This window comes from Emydura macquarii, unplaced genomic scaffold (genome assembly GCF_026122565.2).
Source record: "Emydura macquarii macquarii isolate MOO-44397 ecotype Brisbane River unplaced genomic scaffold, CSIRO-AGI_Emac_v2 contig_1253, whole genome shotgun sequence".
NCBI classification, from domain to species: Eukaryota; Metazoa; Chordata; order Testudines; family Chelidae; genus Emydura; species Emydura macquarii.
The window spans coordinates 13680871-13700869 of NW_027131390.1; the positions used below are offsets into that span (position 1 = coordinate 13680871).

The 19999-nt window shown below is 38.3% G+C and overlaps 1 protein-coding gene across 3 annotated transcripts in view; it reads right to left on the minus strand.

The window, feature by feature from the left end:
• Nucleotides 1–19999, minus strand: part of TENM1 (teneurin transmembrane protein 1) — a 428532-nt gene that overhangs the window by 154338 nt on the left and 254195 nt on the right. For all 3 annotated transcript variants that reach the window (XM_067548198.1, XM_067548197.1, XM_067548199.1), the window contains 5 exons: nt 18578–18730; nt 13284–13483; nt 11529–11739; nt 5684–5785; nt 4682–4876 (listed from right to left, as the gene is read on the minus strand). In XM_067548198.1, the coding sequence (XP_067404299.1) occupies nt 4682–4876; nt 5684–5785; nt 11529–11739; nt 13284–13483; nt 18578–18730 (861 nt within the window). The remainder of the gene's footprint in view (nt 1–4681; nt 4877–5683; nt 5786–11528; nt 11740–13283; nt 13484–18577; nt 18731–19999) is intronic.

Below are 19999 nucleotides of genomic sequence, written 5' to 3' on the forward strand. Positions count from 1 at the left end.
TGAGAAACTCTGCAAGGAGGTGGGAAACAACAATCCTGAGGAACAGCCCAGGTTGTGGAGTACAGCCACAACCACTGCAGGGCAGCTATTCTCTAATCTCCAAATCCTTTGCTCCTCCTCTCAGCAGTGATAGTGGGAAGACTGGAGGATCCTTGTTGTGGCAAATTATTTATCACACAACCAGGAGGTCTGTGAAGCTGTGTACTACACAATGCAGGGGATGCACAAGTCTGTGAACTCCACCTCCCTGTGCAGTGGAACCACAGTATTTTCTCTGTGTCAGAGCCCTCTCTACCAAATAGCTGGCGCAAGATTAAGCATCAGGACCTGCCCCTATTAAATGCTCTCATTGACTTCAATATACATTGAGGGCACCTTACAACCTCAGCCCCTTAGATTACTTAAAAATGCATTACTTCTCTAACAGGCCACATGACACCAAATCTCATTAATATATACCAGCAATCAGGGTATCTTTCAAACATGTAGATATTTCACCACTGGGAGATGTGCAGCTAATATTGTAAACAGGGAACAGCTTATATCCTTTAGTTTGCTTCAAAATAAATAATAAATCAACAACTCCTGAAAGCAGCACTTGTGATTAGACCATTGCAAGGCTCAGTTATTTAGGATCTCTTTTTTAAAAGTAATTTCTGAGTTATATGGGATCAAATAAGTCTATATAGCTGCTAAACTTTTTCCATTTATTATTCCTTACAATAGGCTAAACTCAATCAATCCATAAGATCTCTGCAAAGGTGCCAGTTAATTTAAAAAAATGTAATTGTGGATTTAGGCAAAGGACTGTCATTGGGAGATGATGCCTTCAGCTACATCCTCAAGCAGTGTTCTGAAAGTTTATTTCTGTATTTCCAATGTTAGCATGGAGCACAGTTTTATTGGTTAAATTATAAACATGAAAAAATAGCGTTTTGCAATAGAAAAATGGAGAGATTCTTTTTATAGTTGTGCAGCTGCCATTGCTAGCAGTGTCTTTAAATAGACTCAGATGGCAGTAAAATAGTGGAGACTTTCAAAGGCAGAAACATGGGTACAAAAAACAGGGGCTTGGGAACTCTGCCTCCCTCTCCCCCCCAAAAAAATTAGGGACCTTTGTAACCTTTCTGTGAAAATCATGATTTGAATAGTAGATATTTTAAGCTAATTTCTTTGAAGCAGATGTACTTTTAAAATTACTTTTCTGAATTTGGGTAGCTGGGTTCCCCTCTCTCTATTTGCATTTCCTTGGCAACTTCTCTTTTCCTTGGAAGTTTAGGCATTCCAACTATCTCTAACTTTAAACTTTTTTGGTGGATATGTTGTCAGATGAACTTATAGATTTTACTTCAGACCATATGATCAGATGAACTGAGTGTCATTTTCATAACAGGCTGACCTTCTGTTGCTGAAATGTCTAACACTTGCAGAGTTTTGGACAGAGTGTTTATCATATTTTGGACTATCTGACCTAATTCAATATCAATTTCGATGTGAGCTGTTATGATACCAATTTGAAGTTTTGTTTCAGAATCTTTTGTTGCATTCTTCACAACCTCCCAAGTTGCACACAGTCCAAGGTAGTTTTCAGAAAGTGAAGCCAGTGCTTTTGCATAGAAAGTTCAACTTGTTGGAGAGAAGACACAGCTGTCTTAACTTTAATGTCCTGAAATAAAGCATTTCATGCAAATCATGCCACAGCAGCGAGTATATAATAAATAATAATACTTGGGTCTGGTATAGGTTCCCTCCTGTTTCAATCTGGTTGCTACACTTGTTACTAAGCCTGCCATGTTAGTGGTACCATCATAGCATTGTCCGCAACATTTACTGATCCTCAGATTTAGATAAAATAATATATCTTTCATTACTGATATGGTTACCTCTACCGATGTACAGGCTACATTGTGCAATCCAATGAACTCTTCATGAACATTCATTCATACTGCAGTCATAAAGCCACTTGCTCTGAGTTGAAGTCTGTTGTTTCATCTATCATAATTGCATACAACTTTCCAGAAATCTTAAGATTGTAAGAGACATGATTTCCATTATCGGATATTGAATAACTGAACCTTTTAATTTGTTTTTGACTATTTTTCAGCACTTTGAAATATCAGGATCAAAGAAGTTGAAAAAAGCAGCTGACAAGTCAGTAAACCCCTACCCACTTAAAAGTGCAGTTTTAGTTTATTCAGTATGATGGCCTTGCTATCTGATAAGTTAACATACACTACTTAGTATTTTCATTAGGCTTTCCTGGTTTTGTCTTTCCTCAGAGTACTGAACACATGTATCAACAGTCCATGTGGTCTTTAAAGAATATCAGCTGCTTCATGATGACAGATATTTGCCTCTCATATTTGTCTTAAGCCTTTTTCCAGTTAGAGAATCCAGACTGTGTGAAGTTTCATTTGTGTACTTAGTCAAAAGTAGTTTGCACCTACAAGTTGACCACTAGGGGAAACAAAGTATGTTGCCATTAGCTTAATAATAAAAGTGTCATTGAAAATCATCGACTAGGATGAACAGAAAGAACTGTCTTGCTCTCCAAAGTTATACCAAGGAAAGATTTACACTGTGGTTGCTAAGGTATCTGAGAAACGCTAACAGTATCAAGCAACTGGCTTTTGTTTCCTGGTCTACGTGATGGTGGCGACAGGTGAATGCTACAACCAGCAGAAGTCATCCACCTGTTATTAGAAGTATAGCTTCCTCCTTTTTAAGCAGCCATGTTTTAAGTGATTTCATTTTAGCACCTTGAAAATACACACTTTGTTTTTCTATTTCACTAAGTCTCTACTAACTTAAAAACACGTTAGTCTCTGGCAAACTGAAGCATTTAGCTGGCCTCTTTGTTTTATACAGTCACTGTATTCTTTGTAGAACATTCTAGAAGATGAGAGATTAATCAACAATCAAGTGCAGGCTGTTTCTTCATTCTGAAAAACATCTGCTTTTATATTTTGCTTTGTAACCCTCTGGGTTCCCCTCTTACCTACAGACTGACAAGGAAAAGGCTATAAATAAGATGGCAGCTGGAGGCCCTTTATCTCCTATGCATGACAGGACAAGTGTCAGAGGCTGCAAAAAGACAGCCAAAGAATCAAAGCATGGCTCCATCATTATGTCTGGCCTCCCACATCCCTTTGTTAAAAGAGCACTTGAAAGTCATGGGGGGAGGAAAAGAGCCAATCAGGAGGCTATGGGAGTCAGACCCAAAAGGAGCGGCAGCTGGCCCTATCCCTGGTTTCCCTAGAGAGGGGATCAGTGTTCCTTCTGCAAAGAGACAGCACAAGGATCAATAGCTTTTGTGGAAGAAGGAGGGTGTCACAAGCTGGCTGGTGCTTTAAGGCAAACCAGGCTCAGCCATTCCTGTGACCTAACAGTTAGCCCCCAGCTGATGGCGATAGGACAATTTAATGATAATTAGCAACACCAGCTGTGAAAGGCTTAGGAAAAGACTATGCAAATAGAGTGGAGAACTCAGTTAGGGAGAGACTGAAGAGAAGGCATATACTCTCTAGCAGGCAGAAGAACCCAGAGGGTACAGGGTCAGGCTCCTGTGGGTGGGAGCCCAAAGACAGGCAAGAAGTCAGGTAGGAGGACCCACAGAGAGCAGCACAGGTTCCTGTGGGGGAATCCACAAGCTAGGGCCAATGAGAACCAGGGGATCCCTAGAGGAAGCTTCCAGAGACCTTGGGGAAGGGAAACAATGAGGCAAAACTTACTAAGACAAGAAGCAACAAAGGGAAAATTCGGCAAAGAAAGAGGCCCTGATGGACAGCCAGTAAGGATGTTTCAGCAAACAACAGAGGAGTAACTTTTCAGAAGCAAGTTAGGCTCTTGTGAGGGAAACCCTGAGAGAGGGCCATCAAGAACTTCAGTGGAATCTGACGGGTGAATTATTGCTTGAACTCTCAGTTGGACCATTTGTTATCCCAAGGGGGGACATGGCCGTAGGACTGAAGAATGGAAGACCTGTTGAGAGGCAGATGGCCAGTAGGAGGCACTGGAGAAAATCTCTTGCACTATTGTATCCTAACACAAATGGTGTGATGGATGGCTAATGTACTGCCTTGCAAAGGAAACAGCTTGCCTGGCTGGAGAAATAGTGTGAGAAGCCCAGCCAGATAAGCCTCACCTAGGCATACAGAATATTCCTTTTCACAAGAACAGGAGCCCGTTCTTGAGCCATTTCCCAGACATGGAAGAAAGGAGCCAGAGCCTGCTAAAGAGAGACCTTCAACCCACTCTGGCAACCAAGAACCAGCTGATACTCCAGAGAAAGAAAAAGTCTCAGCTGCTTGAAGTCTATTAGAGAACCATACTCCTGGGCTGTAGAGAACAAACAGTTGTCAGAGGACTGTCTGTGCAACGATTAGAGAATGTGAAAAACAGTATACTACAGCTGTTATTTTATTTTATTTTATTGTTTAACTCAAGCTCACAACATTAAAAAAAGTTTTCTTTCCCCTCTTGACAAATGAGAATTAGGTGCCTAATTCCCATTGACTTTCATTAGGATTTGGAAGCCTAACACGCTTCCCATGACCCCGTGAAGTTATTTGTCAGGAAGTATCCTAATTTTTCTCACGTCCTCTACATCAACATGGTTTCCTAAGGACTTAAAACTCCAAGGGTACACTAAAGAGGTAGAAAGAAGAAAAATGGCACAAACCTTCCTCACAGATTTCTCCTTTGTATCCCGGAAAACAAATGCATACTCCCATGATGCAAGTACCATGGCCAAAGCAGGTTGGATCAATACATTGTTCTTCTGGAACATCACACTCAGGTCCTTTCCATCCATTGCGACATACACAGTGACCTTTCTCATATTCTCCATTTCCATTGCACAGTATTGGGCATGAGTCTGAAGAAGGCAAATAATTTAATTTCCAAGATGTATTTAAATTCTTAAAGGTATTAACATTTATTGCATTTATTATTCTTTAATATATAGTATTGCATTTATTGGCAATGTGATTTTACTTCTTGCAAAAGGGACAAACTGAAAGCTTTGGAATATGAAGTATTTTTATCAACAAACACGTTCAGCTGCAGTGTTAGCTTCTCCACTCTGCTCCACTAATATACCTTAACTGACCTAGAATGGGCAGCTCTGGTGATAAAGAAGATGGTATCATAGTTCAGTCTCCCTACCCATTCTTTGATCTCTTTAGGGACATTTCCCACAATTATGATTTTTAGTGCTAACTGTGGGGATGGTTTTTGCGATGTTAATATATGTTAACTGTAAACTGAAGTAAGACACCACCCAATTATTTTCTTTATGCTACTGACTGACTTTAAGATTATTGAAGTTTTGGTCATTACTGATTTGTATGTAAACCAGAAACCTAGAGGTGAAAAGTTCTACAAGCAATCTCTGAGTTGAAGTAAAATTGATCTTAGATTTCTGAGAAGAGTAGAATACATTTGAGAACCCCCATACACATAGATAGTCGGAAGATAGTACCCATCAATTCTTATAGCCATTTATGTGAACTACCAGTGCATCTTGAGTTCACTCTTAACCTTTACCATGAATCAGCATTATTTCCCATTTCTCTATCTCTTAGTCTCTGGAAAATCAGTCTGACATCCTTCACAAGCACTAGATTCATATTAAAAATAATTCTCATAGCCTTGTATTTTAAATCAGTTAATAAAAGATTACCTCTTGCACAGTCAGGACCGAGGAATCCTGGGAAACAGTGGCAGTGACCTGAGATACACTCTCCATTCCCATTGCAATTAGTGGAGCAGTCATCCATGATTTCTATTTATAAAGAAAATTGTAAGCAATAAAAGGAATGAGCTGACTTCTGAAATGAGTGGCACCTGCAGCACAACCATTTGCAATACATTTCTCAAGATCCAAACAGGTGCTGAGGCATAAAAAGGTAATTTTCATTTGTAGGCAGCATCAAGCAAAGTTTTTTGTTCAAGCAACTTACAAATATTAGATTTGTCTTGACAGTTTAGGTGTAACAAATAATATTTAATTTGTAATATGCTACAATAGAAAGCTTTTAAATTAAATGTTCATGTTAAATTCACCACCATTAAAAGCATTAGAAGAACTTAAGTAATTTTTGAGAATTTCTCAGTTATTTTAAATGCTGCCCTTTTTTTTGTTCCACTAATTTGTCTCCAGAAAACAAGGGTTGTGTAAGTGTTCATTTAAGCCTATAGTTAACTTTTTTTTTGGAGAAAACGGTTCCCACTTTTATAAAAAAGGATGAATAAATTGTAATTTAATGTAGTAAGTAATCTAATTGGCAAAAAGTGATGTGATATAATTCACTTTAGTAAATCACTGCAGAGGTCCAGGTCTCCAGATGTAAATCTCTTTAAATCTTGATGCTAAATTTGGAGATCATTCTAACTTCCAGATCTGGAGAAGACGCCATTATAGATTACAGGTCTTTAAACCTGCATCTACACAGTAGTTAATCATTCTTTTAAATCCACATTTCCCACAACCTATCAATGTGTACAGTAGCTTAGATCAATACAGTAGCTCTGCCTCTGTAGCAAGCCCTTTCAGCCACATAAATGTAAGGCTTCAACTATGCTAGCTCTCACAAAACAAGCAGAGTGGAACCAGATCAGTCCTTCGATGAGACCCCTACAGAACATCCAGTTGTTGCAGAGGGTAGCAGGTGGCCTCAAAACCAGTGTAATTTGTTTTCAGGAGCAGAGCCTAGCAGAATGGCTAGTGGGTGGTGCTAGGTATTAATAACAGGGGAAAGGAGAGGCCTTTGACTTCACCACAAGAAGGACTTCTGAATATGGAGAGTAGGACCTGGGACATTCTTTGGCATGAAATAGATCTTTTGTGAGAAGTAGAAAAAAAAACTTGGACCTCTTCCTTGAAGAGTATCTGCCAACCATAGCTGGGAGGAGAAGGAGAGCCTTAGCTCAGAGAAGAAGCTCAAATGTTTGGAATACTTGGGATGTTTCAATACCTTTTTTTGAAATTCAGCCTTAATTAGTCAAAATAAGCGATACAACTGCATAAGCAATTGACATAAGTATCTATTTCTTTTACTTTTTTTTTTTTTTTTTTGCTTATGGTAACTTGCTTGCTGATTACTGCATTTTGATTTAGGCTGAGTCACCCAATAAGTTTGTAGCTGGAACTGCACTGGCACACATCCAGATGTCCACATCCAACATACACCTATCAGTTCAAAGGTTAAAAAAAACCCAGTATTTTCAGGGTTAAAACTTTCCTCACAGACAGACTGACTGTTTGTTAGTAACACTTCTTTCTATACTCCCTGTCTACTTGATTGTCTTCTTAGTCTTCCAGAGTCAGATAATGGTGACAGTTCCTACATTCACTTTTAAAAAATTAATTTAAATGTTAACAGTTATATAAAATATTTTAGAAAGTTAATTCCCCTGGACTGCACTGCTCTGCAACATAACAAGTAGGGTCTAGGCCCTTATGCAGCCTATAAGGCTGCTTTCAGAAGTGTCATATTTAAACTCACAGTAGGCTTTATTGGTGCTCTCAAAGGAAAAGCCTTGCAGGAGAACAACTCTGGCCAAAGTGTTACGCCTGGCCTACCCTTAAAAGCTAGGCTGAGACAGCTACATTGATAATACTTTCATTGATGTAGCTACCATCATCCAGGGAGGTGGTGTTTTTACACTGACAGAAAAAACTCTTCTGTCAGTATAGGTGGCATCTGGTCTATAGAGTTTTGCCAGCTTTGCTACACCAGTGTAGACTCTGTAGTGTTAGTAAAGTTAGTTTTGTACATGAATAAAAATAATCCAGATTTTATTGACTCTTGATAACTATTCTATGAGCATTGCCTTGAAAGACCCTACTGCTATACACAGGGAGGCAGCAACAGATAGCAGAAACGGGGCCAATCTGCAAAGCTGGGATCAGGATCCAAACGTTCCCCAAATCTGGAGGTGTTTGCATTTGGGATTTTTTTGTTCATTCGTTGTAGAGAGAGGGACTAGTTGTCAATCCAGATCCAAACTTGAGGGAAGTTTTTGGGAAGAAGTTTTCTGATTAATAAACATTTCTAGAAGACGACTGGTCCTGCCAACTTCACTGGACACCACAGCAGTGGAGGATTAATCAACTGTGCATGGAGAAGTGAAGGAGCAAAAGGGTACATAGATGGCAAAAGAGAGGAAATGGTGAAAATTCTTTTCAGTTCAAATAGGCCAGCAGCACACTCTCCCTCCACACACTTATTTGGAAAAATACAACTGGATAATCTTCATTTGCATCCTCTTTGTGCAGCTTTTTTCCGGAATCACATTGCTCATATGAGAGGTCTGAGATACAATCTGGTAATTGCTGCTGCTTACAAGTTCTTGTTAGTTTATAACACCTCAGTATACTCTTTTACCAAATTCTTCAGGGAAATAAGGAGAATTTGCCAATGATTGTGATATTTCTTCTTCAATAGCATGAGTCCACAGCATCTAACTCTTCAATAGCAGCAAAAAGCAAGCTATGTTTCTTAATTTCTTCCTATTTTCTCAGTGTGAAAAAGCTATATACTACTTTGAGAAAGTATGTTAGCAAACAGTGGAGTATTGTTTCAGACATCTCTGTGCAATTACTCCTATTCGGTGCAATATGGAGAGATGCTAAATCTCAAGAGATCAGACACAGAGATGAACATGACATGTTTGTGAAGAGTCAAATGAATTTTGTAAAGGGAAATCATGACTCACCAATCTACTAGAATTCTCTGTGGGTGTCAACAAACATATGGACAAAGGTGATCCAGTTGATGTAGTGTATTTGGACTTTCACTAAGGCTTTGACAAGGTCCCTTACTGAAGACTCTTAAGCATAAGCATACTGAAGACTCTTAAGCATAATGGGCTGTCATAAGATAAGAGGAAAGGTCCTCTCATGGATCAGTAATTGGCTACAAGATAGGAAACAAAGGATAGGAATGAACAGGCAGTTATAACAGTGAAGAGAGTTAAATAGTGGGGTCTCCCAAGGATCTATACTGGGACCAGAGCTGTTAAGCATATTCATAAATGATCTGGAAAAAGGGGTAAATAGTGAGGTGGCAAAGTTTGCAAATGATACAAAAATTAGACAGCATAGTTAAAGCTGACAGTGAAAGTTACAAAGGGATCTCACAAAACTGGGCGACTGGGTAAGAAAATGGCAGATGAAATTCAATGCTGATAAATGCAAAGTAATGCACATTGGAAAACATAATCTCAACTTTATGTGAAAAATGATGGGGTCTAAATTAGCTGTTACCACTCAAGAGATCGTGTAATCATTGTGAATAGTTCTCTGAAAACATCTGCTCAATATGCAGCACCAGCAGTAAAAAAAGCTAACAGAACATTAGCAACCATAATGAAAGGGATAGATAATGAGATAGAAAGGATCACAATGCTACTGTATAAACCCCTAGTATGCCCACACCTTGAAGTTCTTGGAGTTCTAGTTGCTCCATCTCAAAAACAATATATTAGAATTGGAAGAAGTATAGAGAAGAGCAACAAAAATTATTAGGGGTATGGAATAGATTCCATACAAGGCGAAATTAAAAAGACTGAGACTGTTCAGCTTAGAAAAGAGATGACTAAAATATAATAGAGGTCTATAAAATCTTAGTTGGAGAAAGTAAATGTTCTTTACCCCTTCACATAGGATAAGAACCAGGGTTCACCCAATGAAATTAATAGGTAGCAGGTTTAAAACAAACATGAAGAAGTATTTCTTCTCACAATGCACAGTCAACCTGTGGAACTCATTGTCGGAGGATGTGGTGAAGTCCAAAAGTAGCACTGGGTTTAAAAAAGAATTAGATAAGTTCCTGGAAGATAGGTCCATCAATAGCTATTAGTCAAGATGGTCAGGAACACAATACCAAGCCATGCTCTGCGTGTCCCTAAACCTCTGATTGCTGGAAGCTGGCACTGGACAACAGAAGATGGATCACTTGATAAATTGCCCTGTTGCGTTCATTCTCTCTAAAGTATCTGGTACTAGCCACTGTTGGAAGACATCACACAGGTCTAGATGGATCAATGGTCTGACACAGTATAGACATTCTTATGTTGTTAGATGTTGTTATTAGACTTTTGTGGAAATCTGCGAATACTATGGGTAAAGCATATGATATTTCTGTGTGGAGGCAAACTTTATCTTCAACCTTCCTTGGGATGGAAGAATGCAAAGGAAACTCTTCCAATGCTAAATCACAGGCTAACACACGCAAGGGATTAAATAATCATGTCTCTTTGGCTTGTAAGAGACTCATTTTCCATTCTAAACACAGCAAATTTTGTTTTTTAAGACCAAATTCACCATTACAATTCCTTATTGCCTTTCTGATTACTTTGACCGAAGTCCTTGATAATGTTTGTGTTTGAATGGCACTCTCCACTGGGCCATACATCAAGGTCTTTAGTATCAAGTAAAAATAGAATCTAATTGTTATAGAGAGCAGATTGCATGTCCATTACTGGTAAAGATATCTTGTTAAACATATGGTTGACCAGGTTAACTAAAGAGCAAAGTGGTTAAAGTCTTATAGCAAACCAAGACTGCTGGAAATATTAAAGTACTTTACCTTAAATTAAACTTTGAACGACAAACCATATTTATGAGAATTACTCACCAACAATATTTAAAGTTAGTAAAACAATCTCTCGCCTTTAATTAATTAAAAAGATAAACTGCAGGTAGATTCAACGAAAGGATACCACAAAGTATGCTCAGATAGTAACCTGCTCCAGATAGACATTTGTGTACCAAAGAGTGACACTGTATGGCTGACCAAAAAAGGTGCAAAAACTGGTTTATATTTTTCTTAGAGCAAATCTTGTACTTTTTGCACCTTTTAGCTGAATAACAGTATGCAGTATCTGTAAGAGAATGCAGTTCAGTTTTTTAAATTATTAAAATACCATGCTTTACTTTCTATTATTTATAATAACCCCTTGAAAATTAGCATTAATTTTCTATTGATGTTTTCCATTTAGCAAACACTTTCGGCAACCTACCTCCCTGTCATTTTATGTCTTCAATAGAACCAAGCCAAAATGGCTTCCTCTATTTCTTTAGGTACCCACCCCATCCTCATCAACACAGCACACTGCTGGTTTCCTAGTTAACTATTGTCTACTAGAGAAGGAGAAGAAGAACATGCTTTAAAAAAATAGTTGTGAGTGTGTGTGCCACAAACAGGAAGAAGAGACATTTTCCCTGTAATTTCTCACAATAGATTTAAAACCCCAGAAAGTATTTAGACATTCAACACTAGTATATAATGATTTTAAGGTATACCAAAGGTTCAGCTTAATTAATTTACAATGTCCATTTTTAATGCTTGATTCTCCTCTTTCACTGGTGTAAATGAGAAGTAACTACATTGAAGTCAATGTAATTAAAACAAAGTAAAACCTGTTGAAATCAGATTGAAAATCAGGCTCAATAATTCCTTTTCAAATACAGCTTTCTAACATGATAACCAGAATACGAATGGCAGTGTAACTGTTCTTACCAATTGCTGTAGTTAATACAAATACTTGCTCCATTTTCTTTCCATCATTGTAAAATGCCATGTGCCAAGCTCCTTGATCCATATATTCAATGAAACCTGTCTCTTGCAGGGTTGTTAATATCAAATTCCTAGGAGCATGCTGAGACTCCTCTGAGTTTCTTGATTCCTGTTTAATTAACTGTTTTCCATCCATCAGTTTTACAAAATCAAACTGAAATAATAATGGCAAAAATTATCCAACTAGAGAAATTTTTATAGTGTTTCAAACCAGACAAATCAACCGTGAATGTCTCAGTCAGATAGGGTTACTCTCAAAGGGACTGCTTGATTAAGTATTCACTAATGTGAGTATAGCCCACAAAGGGACTGCCTGATTAAGTGCTCACTAACGTGAGTAGGGGTCACACAACCTAATCTGTTAAGCTTCCATTCTTCATTCTAAAAAGGAGGAGTTATTACAGCTAAATCCTGATCTCTGTTATATCAGTGTAAATCCAAACTTACTCCATTGAAGCCAATAGATTAACTCCAGAATTACACCTGTGTAATGGGAGTAGACCTGACATTTTCAAACTTTAGTGCTTAAATTAGGCACCCTATATGATTTAGGAGCTAAAATATGGATTTAGAAGCCTAACTTTTGGCACCCAAGTGTGGAAATGATTGCCTTTTAAAATGACCAAATATCTAGATTTCTCTGTATATTTCCTCTTTCTTTGTGGTCAGTTTTGTTAATGCACATGAAATCTGTTTCATTCTATAGAAAATTGGTAACATTTACTGGAACCATTGACATCTTTAAGACCAGATCCAGTTCACTTCAGTGGGTGCTGGTCAGGCCTTCAGTACATCTGAAAAGATGAAAACCTTCTATAAATTCCCATTTAATGGAAATATAAAATAGTTTAAATATCTCTAGATATTCAGAGGCCTGATTTTCAGTCACAACTCCAGTTAAAGACAGTAGGAGCTGTGGATGTTTGGCACCCTGACATTAAATCGTTTAATTATCTACTAGAAACATTTAATTTAAGGAAAGGCTAGCATTAAATACATTTGGGCCTAAAAATACATGTTTCTGACATTTGTCCCATAAACTGTGAAGCACTGTAGATGAGATATCACTTAATACAGAAATGTTAACTTAATATTCCAAGTATACTAAGACTAGAAAATATTTCAGTATGAAAAGTAATGAATCGGGCTCTTCTGTCTTGACTAGTTTTCCTCTTGCAACCTCCTAACTAACAGTAAACATTTAGAAGTAATATTATAATTAGAAGTTAGAATACCTTTTTTGCTTAACATCTCTTTACATTAACCACATGAGCAGTGTGCTTTGTTGGATGTGCATAAGGAAGTTAATTAAATAGTAGGAGCTCAACTTTGAACAAGATTGAAACTATGTAGATTTTTCTTAGCATATAGGCACAGCACCACAATGTCCCAATGGTGGATCCAGTTGTTTTACAGTATGTCCATCTCTCTGCTGGCTGGTACAGAGGGAGAACAGGATCATACCTTGTCCCCTCCCCACTTACTTTGGGATGGCAAGCATTGCTAACAGCACTAGTGTTACACTGTCCTTGTGCTTAGAAGAGCACAGAATCTGTAAGTGTGGCTGGAGAGGGGAAGGATGGTGAAAGGTTAATATTTACATCTCTCCCTCCTTTTGAAGTGCATTGTAACATTAATGCCCATACATCTCTTTTAAGGGTAAAGCATAATAGAATTGCAGGTATTATTATTAATTACCTGAGTATGAGTGGGAGGAATGTTTCTTCTACCATAAATTCCCAGCAGAGAGTCTTTTGCAAGTGAAATGTTAAATTTCAGGTACATCGGGTGATGGATAGTAATCTGAAAACGCCAGAATAAACCTGGTGGAATGGTCTGCATAACTTGTGCTCCAATGTCAACTTCTCCCGTGTCTATGGCCCGTCCTTTCTGAAACACTGATTTTCCAGAAACAAAGAAAACCATCACTTGTCATATTCACAAAGAGTGAAAATAATAGGTTAGGTAAGTAATAATAGGTAATTATTAAGTATATATTAATATGTTGGAAATTAGCTACTTATTATTCAGTTAATCCACAAAGGAAATAATTTACAAGCAAGATTTACAGCTACATATTGTAGAGCACTTTTGGCCAGGAAACATCAGTAGACTCTACTGATTGCAGAGAAATCTCAACGTAACTGTGAAAATGAAAGTCTTTGCATACAGAGATTAGGCCATACAAGGAGAACCCTTTCAACTGAGTATGCACTGAGAGAATACAGTTGGGATAGCTCCCTCTGGCAGTTATTCCAGACCACAGCTTGGTAGGTACATATAAGATATACAAACGGACAGCATTGAAAACAGTGAAAAGACTATCAGGACTGGTCAGTGAAAGCTGAAGTCCAAGCCAGGATCTCTCCTAACCACTATTCTTAACAAATTGACTCTGATATAGCTAAGCTAGTCTGAAAAATAAAGAAGAACATTGTTATTGCTAAAGATAATGGTTTGGATTTGATGTATACAAGATAGTGGGGCATGACGATAGACAGGCATGACATCTGAACGATATTTGGCATCTTGTCATTATGCAAGCAATACATTTTCATGCATCATAGTACATAACTCGTGCATTGGTAAGCTGAAATATTAGGGGAAGTGGAAGAAATAAAAGAGGCATTTTCAAACCGAGTATAAATTGGCATGCTTTGTTGGCCTGTATCACTCCTTTATGTTATTTTAGCTTGCCAACAGTTAGCATCCTGACAGGTTGCAAACCATTGACCCAATCCTGCAACCATCAAAATAAACTGCAAAACTCTCACATACCTCAGGAGAAGCAGGAGCCTCGCCCAATAAAACATCAACATGGAGGAGGTGGGGGGAAAAGTATGAACAACTAGAATGAAATAGGAATCCCACCCTTTATAATGCATATGGAATACTGTAAATTGCTGCCTAAAAAAGAAAACTGAACTAGTAAAATGTGGCCAGCTATTCACAGAATAAGGATTCTTGATGGGCTCCTACATGGGCTTTGACAAGTGTAGGCAGTACACAACATTCTGAATGAACAGAGCCATAATTTGCTAGGCAGAGAAAATTCTCCATGCTGGATCTACTGGCTTTATGGCTGCTTTAAGTTGGTTCTGGCTCTAAATCTATTTGCGTAAGGAATGAATACCCTAAATATTTCCAAGTAAATCTGTTACATTAAGTTATAATAATTTCAGACTGGTTCTTTAAAAATTTGGAGATGGGGGTCAGGCTAATTTTTTTCCAGCAAACAAATTCCTGAATTTTGAGTTTTGAAAATGGATTCAAGCTTTCTGATGTGGTCAGGAATCAAATGAGGAGAAAATTATACACAAAGTTTCTCTTTGGCTAATGTATAATAAAAGAAACCTCTCACCCGTTTCAAGAACTTCAGAGATATCAGATCTTAATACCTCTTGGCAAGCAGTTACCCTAGGCTAAGTAAAACCCTAAGGAACGTTTTGGTGATACTAACATGTGATAATTAAAGAGATTCAATTACAAGGTTTTAGTGCATTAACTGTAATGTCAAGGACACAATACTGTGTTTTAAATTAATGGGATTGTTGGTCAGAGTTGATGGTCTTTAAAAAAGACTAACTGCTTTACCTCTCACCAAAGCAAAAATGCTTGTTTCTTTGTTGGAGATATATAATATCACAGTTTTAAATAAGTCTGCAAGTTATGATTTAGGCATGCAAAAATACTGATGCAACTAGATTTGGCTGAATTGTGTGTCAGTGCTGACAGTCTTGAAACAGTATATCTCAAAAGATCTCATTTTCTGTCAGCTGAAGATGTTCTAGTTTAGATTATCCATCTATGTATCCTTTACAAAAATATATTGTTATGGTTAGTTTTACATAACTATAGATGAAAGAAATGCACATTGGCACATACAGTAGCAACAGACATGAAATAAAATACACCATCTGTTAATGGTATTTAGTGGCAGGATTCATAGAGTCCAAAAAATACATTTCTGAGTTAATCGTTACAGCACAAAATAGCTATTGTAGAATCCAACAATGTCAGGCCTCATGCCTGAAGAAAGTGCATTTTTCTTACTCATTGAACCATTGTTACTACTTCACAGGAAGACAATATAACCCCTGATCTTTCTGCACTGGTTTCTAATCTCTTTTGAACCAAGCAGGCATTTGATTGTACACATAAGTATCTGAATGTACAGTATTCACAAACTATTGTTGTCTTAAGTTTTTTGCTTCTTCTAGAAACAGGCAGTGAAATAAGCTTTCCAAATGTCAGTGCTAGTTGCTGGAGTTGTCCTGAGTGACATTTTTTCATCTTAACATACTTTGTCAGTGAAAAAAATGTATTCTTAAATTATTTTATTTATTAAATATTTTAGTTTCCTCTGTAACTGCCGAATTTCACTGACTGGCTTTAATCCTTCACTGTGCCATAACACTAAAAGAAAAAGATAGATTCTTAAATCACAAGTCTCTTCTGTCTTCAAGAAAGTAAAAATCTGAACAGCAAGGCGCCAATTAACACACAAAAGTACCCATATGCTGATTATAACAGATTCCTGAGACAATCGGTCTCAAAGTACCTGCATCAATAGAACGCCTGGGTTTTTAATCACATTGCTCCATAGCAAAATGTTAACTCATAGCCCCAGGTCAGTGTGTTACAAAATGACTCCTTAAAGAAACCTGCTTTGCCAGTTCATAAATTTGATTTTCATTAAAAGATTAATTAAAATATATGTTCTCAAAGGCTGGCAAACCATCTCACAGTTTCACTCAGGGATGGGAAATCATGAGATCATAAATATCTGGCAGTTTTTATCTATTCCTATGAAATCTCTATAGGGCTGAAGTTGACAGAAAAAATACTGCCTTTTTCTGCTGAGGTATGTGGGGTTAGGGAGGACAATCTGTACTGCTCGTACATCCAACAAAGGGAGGGATGGATAGCTGCCTGGGATACTTTACCACATAAAGAAGGTTGTGTGCCCCTGGTTAGTACACACTGCCACTCCCAATATATCTGCTAACTGGCTGAGGCCCTGGCCGTGGCTCTTAGTTTAGGGTTTTGGTGCACCAAAGAGCCTGAAAGGAGGAGGGTCCTTGTTCTAACAAACTCCTGAGCACTAAGTAGAGAAGCTTGTACTGCTGAAGTGAAAGGGGTTGCCAACTTTCTCCTACTCTCCCTAGCACAAGTACAAGCAAGATTTGGCCCTATATTGTGAATCAGGTGTCTGATGGCTATTAACAAAAAGATGGGAAATGAAGGTTAGAAGTAGAAAATATTCAAGACCAGAATGCACACCCGTAAGTGCACACACATGGTAGGGTTGTGCTCAAGAAGCCTTTTTCCATGTGTCCACATGCATGTAAGGAGTACTCCCTGTCACTGCCTTACAGGCTACAAGAAGTGGGGGAAGAGGTGGCACACTAGTCTAAATCCCCTCAGCACTGGGCTGTGGAGCTAGTTGATGCACCTTCCTGTGAAGCGGTACAGATGTTGCACTTTTCCAAGCTCCTAGCATGGTTCCACTCTATTGAGAGCAGTTATGACCTACCACAGGGAGGTGCCATACGTACATAATAATCTCACACATCTAACTGACTTGTAATGCTGTAATTTAGCTGGTCTGGCACAGGGAACCCTTTGTATAAATCCCCTTTTAGAAAAGCTTTTTCTTAAATCTGAAATCTATTGATAAAGTGATTGAACATAGTCAAGCAGAAGGAGTATGACATAACTTAGCCCTTTTCCCACATGGAATCAGGGCACAAATACAGTACTGCAATTCATCATCAATCCATTCTTAAGAAAAAATGGCAATACTGCCAGCTCGTCTGTTACCGCTATTGCTTATTTTTCTTCTATACTCTCTTTCCACTTGTGCCACATAGATTTGCAAGGCTACTGTCCTGGGATGTAATATCCTGTAGTAAGGATTGTTGCAACAGTGGCCCACCTTGTTTCATATTTAGGATTTATTCTATTTGTACAAAAGGCAGAGAATTCCCTATCATTGCCAGAGTCCTCAGGGCCTGTCTACACTGCCCTGCAGTTAGGACTACAGAGGTGTGAATAACAGTGTGCATCGAAGTGGTGTGCTGTAACTCCACCTCATGGACACTGCGGGTGTGAACTAAAAGGTTCCTACTTCATATTAACATAACTCTTTACAAACAGGACTACATTAATGCAAACTAACAATCTTTTAGTTCGCACTCACAGCATCCACATGGGGGAAATTCAGTGCACACTGCTATTCACTTCCCTGTAGTCCAAACTGTAGAGAGAAGCCCACGTTTGATTCTGCCCTTCTCCCTAAAGACTGGTCTTTGTCTTCATCTCAAATTCTTTCCTCCCAGTTTCCTTGATTTCTCCTCTTTCCCCTTCTCGTCTCTACTTCATTCTCCTGCTGTGCCATTATCATGAGAAGGAGATTTGATCTACCACCACAGTCAGAAAGCAGTAGAAATTCTATCTTTCCACACAAATGGAGATGGGAAAATGGGCAAGAGGGAGTGGAAAAGTCACATCTTTCCCTTTCACTACTCACACAGTGTTTCGGAAAAGAGAAAGATCTGGAAGATGGGTCTTTTCCCCCCATGGTCACCCTAATGATTTTAATTCTGCCTAAGATTGGTTTTGATGATCAAGACATTTGCATAGCAGCAAACAACAGCATAGCCATTAACAACAGGGGACCTGCTCAGCTATGGGCATTGAAGGTCCCAAAGCTGGCTCTCATCTGATCACTGCTTTTTTCAAAATGAAAGCCCATGTTTTGTTCCATGAGCATCACTTTCTGTATGACCTTAGAAACTCTGCTTGGGAGAGGAGGGGGACGGGGGGAGAGGGAATCATTGGCACAATATGACCTGTTGATTGGTTTAAAATTATACCAGAGGAGATTGAATCTAATTAAAATATAGCCAAACTGCGATAAATATGTAATCTGAATTGCATTAAAGTTTAAATACTCCGAATTCCCTTTGCTGCTCTACACTCTCACATACCTTTCTTTTCTGTTTTATCAGACACTTTCCCTCCGATTGGTGAGTAAGTGGTGTCCATGGATTCTGTCCCCTTGTTTCCTTTGCTAATTCCGTTTTCATAGAGCTGACCTTCAACAGGTTGCAGTTGCCATGTTAAGCCAAACAAATGTACTGCTGTAAAAAAATAAAGACCAATTAATTTATTCCTAAATTACAGCACCTTTGATTAGACTAAGAAAGAATGTAGCAAACCTGTTTCTGCAAAAGTCAGGTACTATTTTGTCTCTGTTTGGAATAAATCAGAATCCCAAGTTTCTCAACTTTTCCCAACTTTAGTTTTCCCAACTTTACTCTAAAATTATTTTATTAATTTCCACACTTCCTTTTGGAGATAGGTGATAAATTTCTTCAGCAATTAATGGAAATGCTGCAATTCAAAGGGTAATGGTTGCATGAATAAGGTACTCTACGGCAGATTCTAATGCTTTATCAGTGAAGACCTGCTCAGTCAATCCAGAAATTGACGTATTAAGACCACTTTCTCAAATGGCGCCGCATTCCCGTCGGCGCAGTGCAGTGAAGACGGCATGCAGAACAGAAGCAGAGAAGTCGACAGGAGTTATGCAAGTTTTTTGCGTAGCTTGCGTAACTCTGGTTGACTGCCGCCGAATCTCGGAGGTAAGCATAGACAAGCCCTAAGAGAGACAAGGTCTTTTATGTAACTCCACAACTCATCAAGAGGATGAAATGTGGGAAGGATCCTTAAGCTTTGTTGAAAAGTAAGATTAACAATAATTATGTGGAAATACAATGGCCTTGGTCAGTAAGGCCATAGGAATACTGCACAGCTAATAAAATGCAAGGTACAGTAGTTTACACTAATTGCACAAGTATAAATCCTAAACCATGTTTTAAGACTCACCATCCACATATCCACAGCAAACATAATGCCCCAAATTCTCATTTCATTTATCTAGCAGGGCTAGAAAACATAACTAATTTATGGGCTAAATTCTAATCTGAGTGTCAAGTTGCAATAATTATTCAGTTCTCATTTACATTAGTGTGAGTTCAGAGTAAGTTCATTGGTCTCAATGGACTTACTCTGGATTTATACTGGTGTAACAGAGATCAGCATTTGGCTCTACATCTCAAAAATAGGACCTCATTGAGACTAACCAGACCGTGGAATAGTGTTCTGGCCTTGGAATTTATTAACCCAATGTGGATCACCAGTACATACAATGGAAGCAGCAGGGAACACCATGTTTACTGTACCCCTATGTTTCTGTAGCATGCAACACAATGGGGCCCTGAACCTAGTCAGGACTGTGGGTTCTATTATATATTAACAAAGAGCTGGCAATTAATTATAATAATATATATAAATAAATATAAAGTATCATTCTGTAGCAGGTATACATTCATTAATTGAATTGCCAT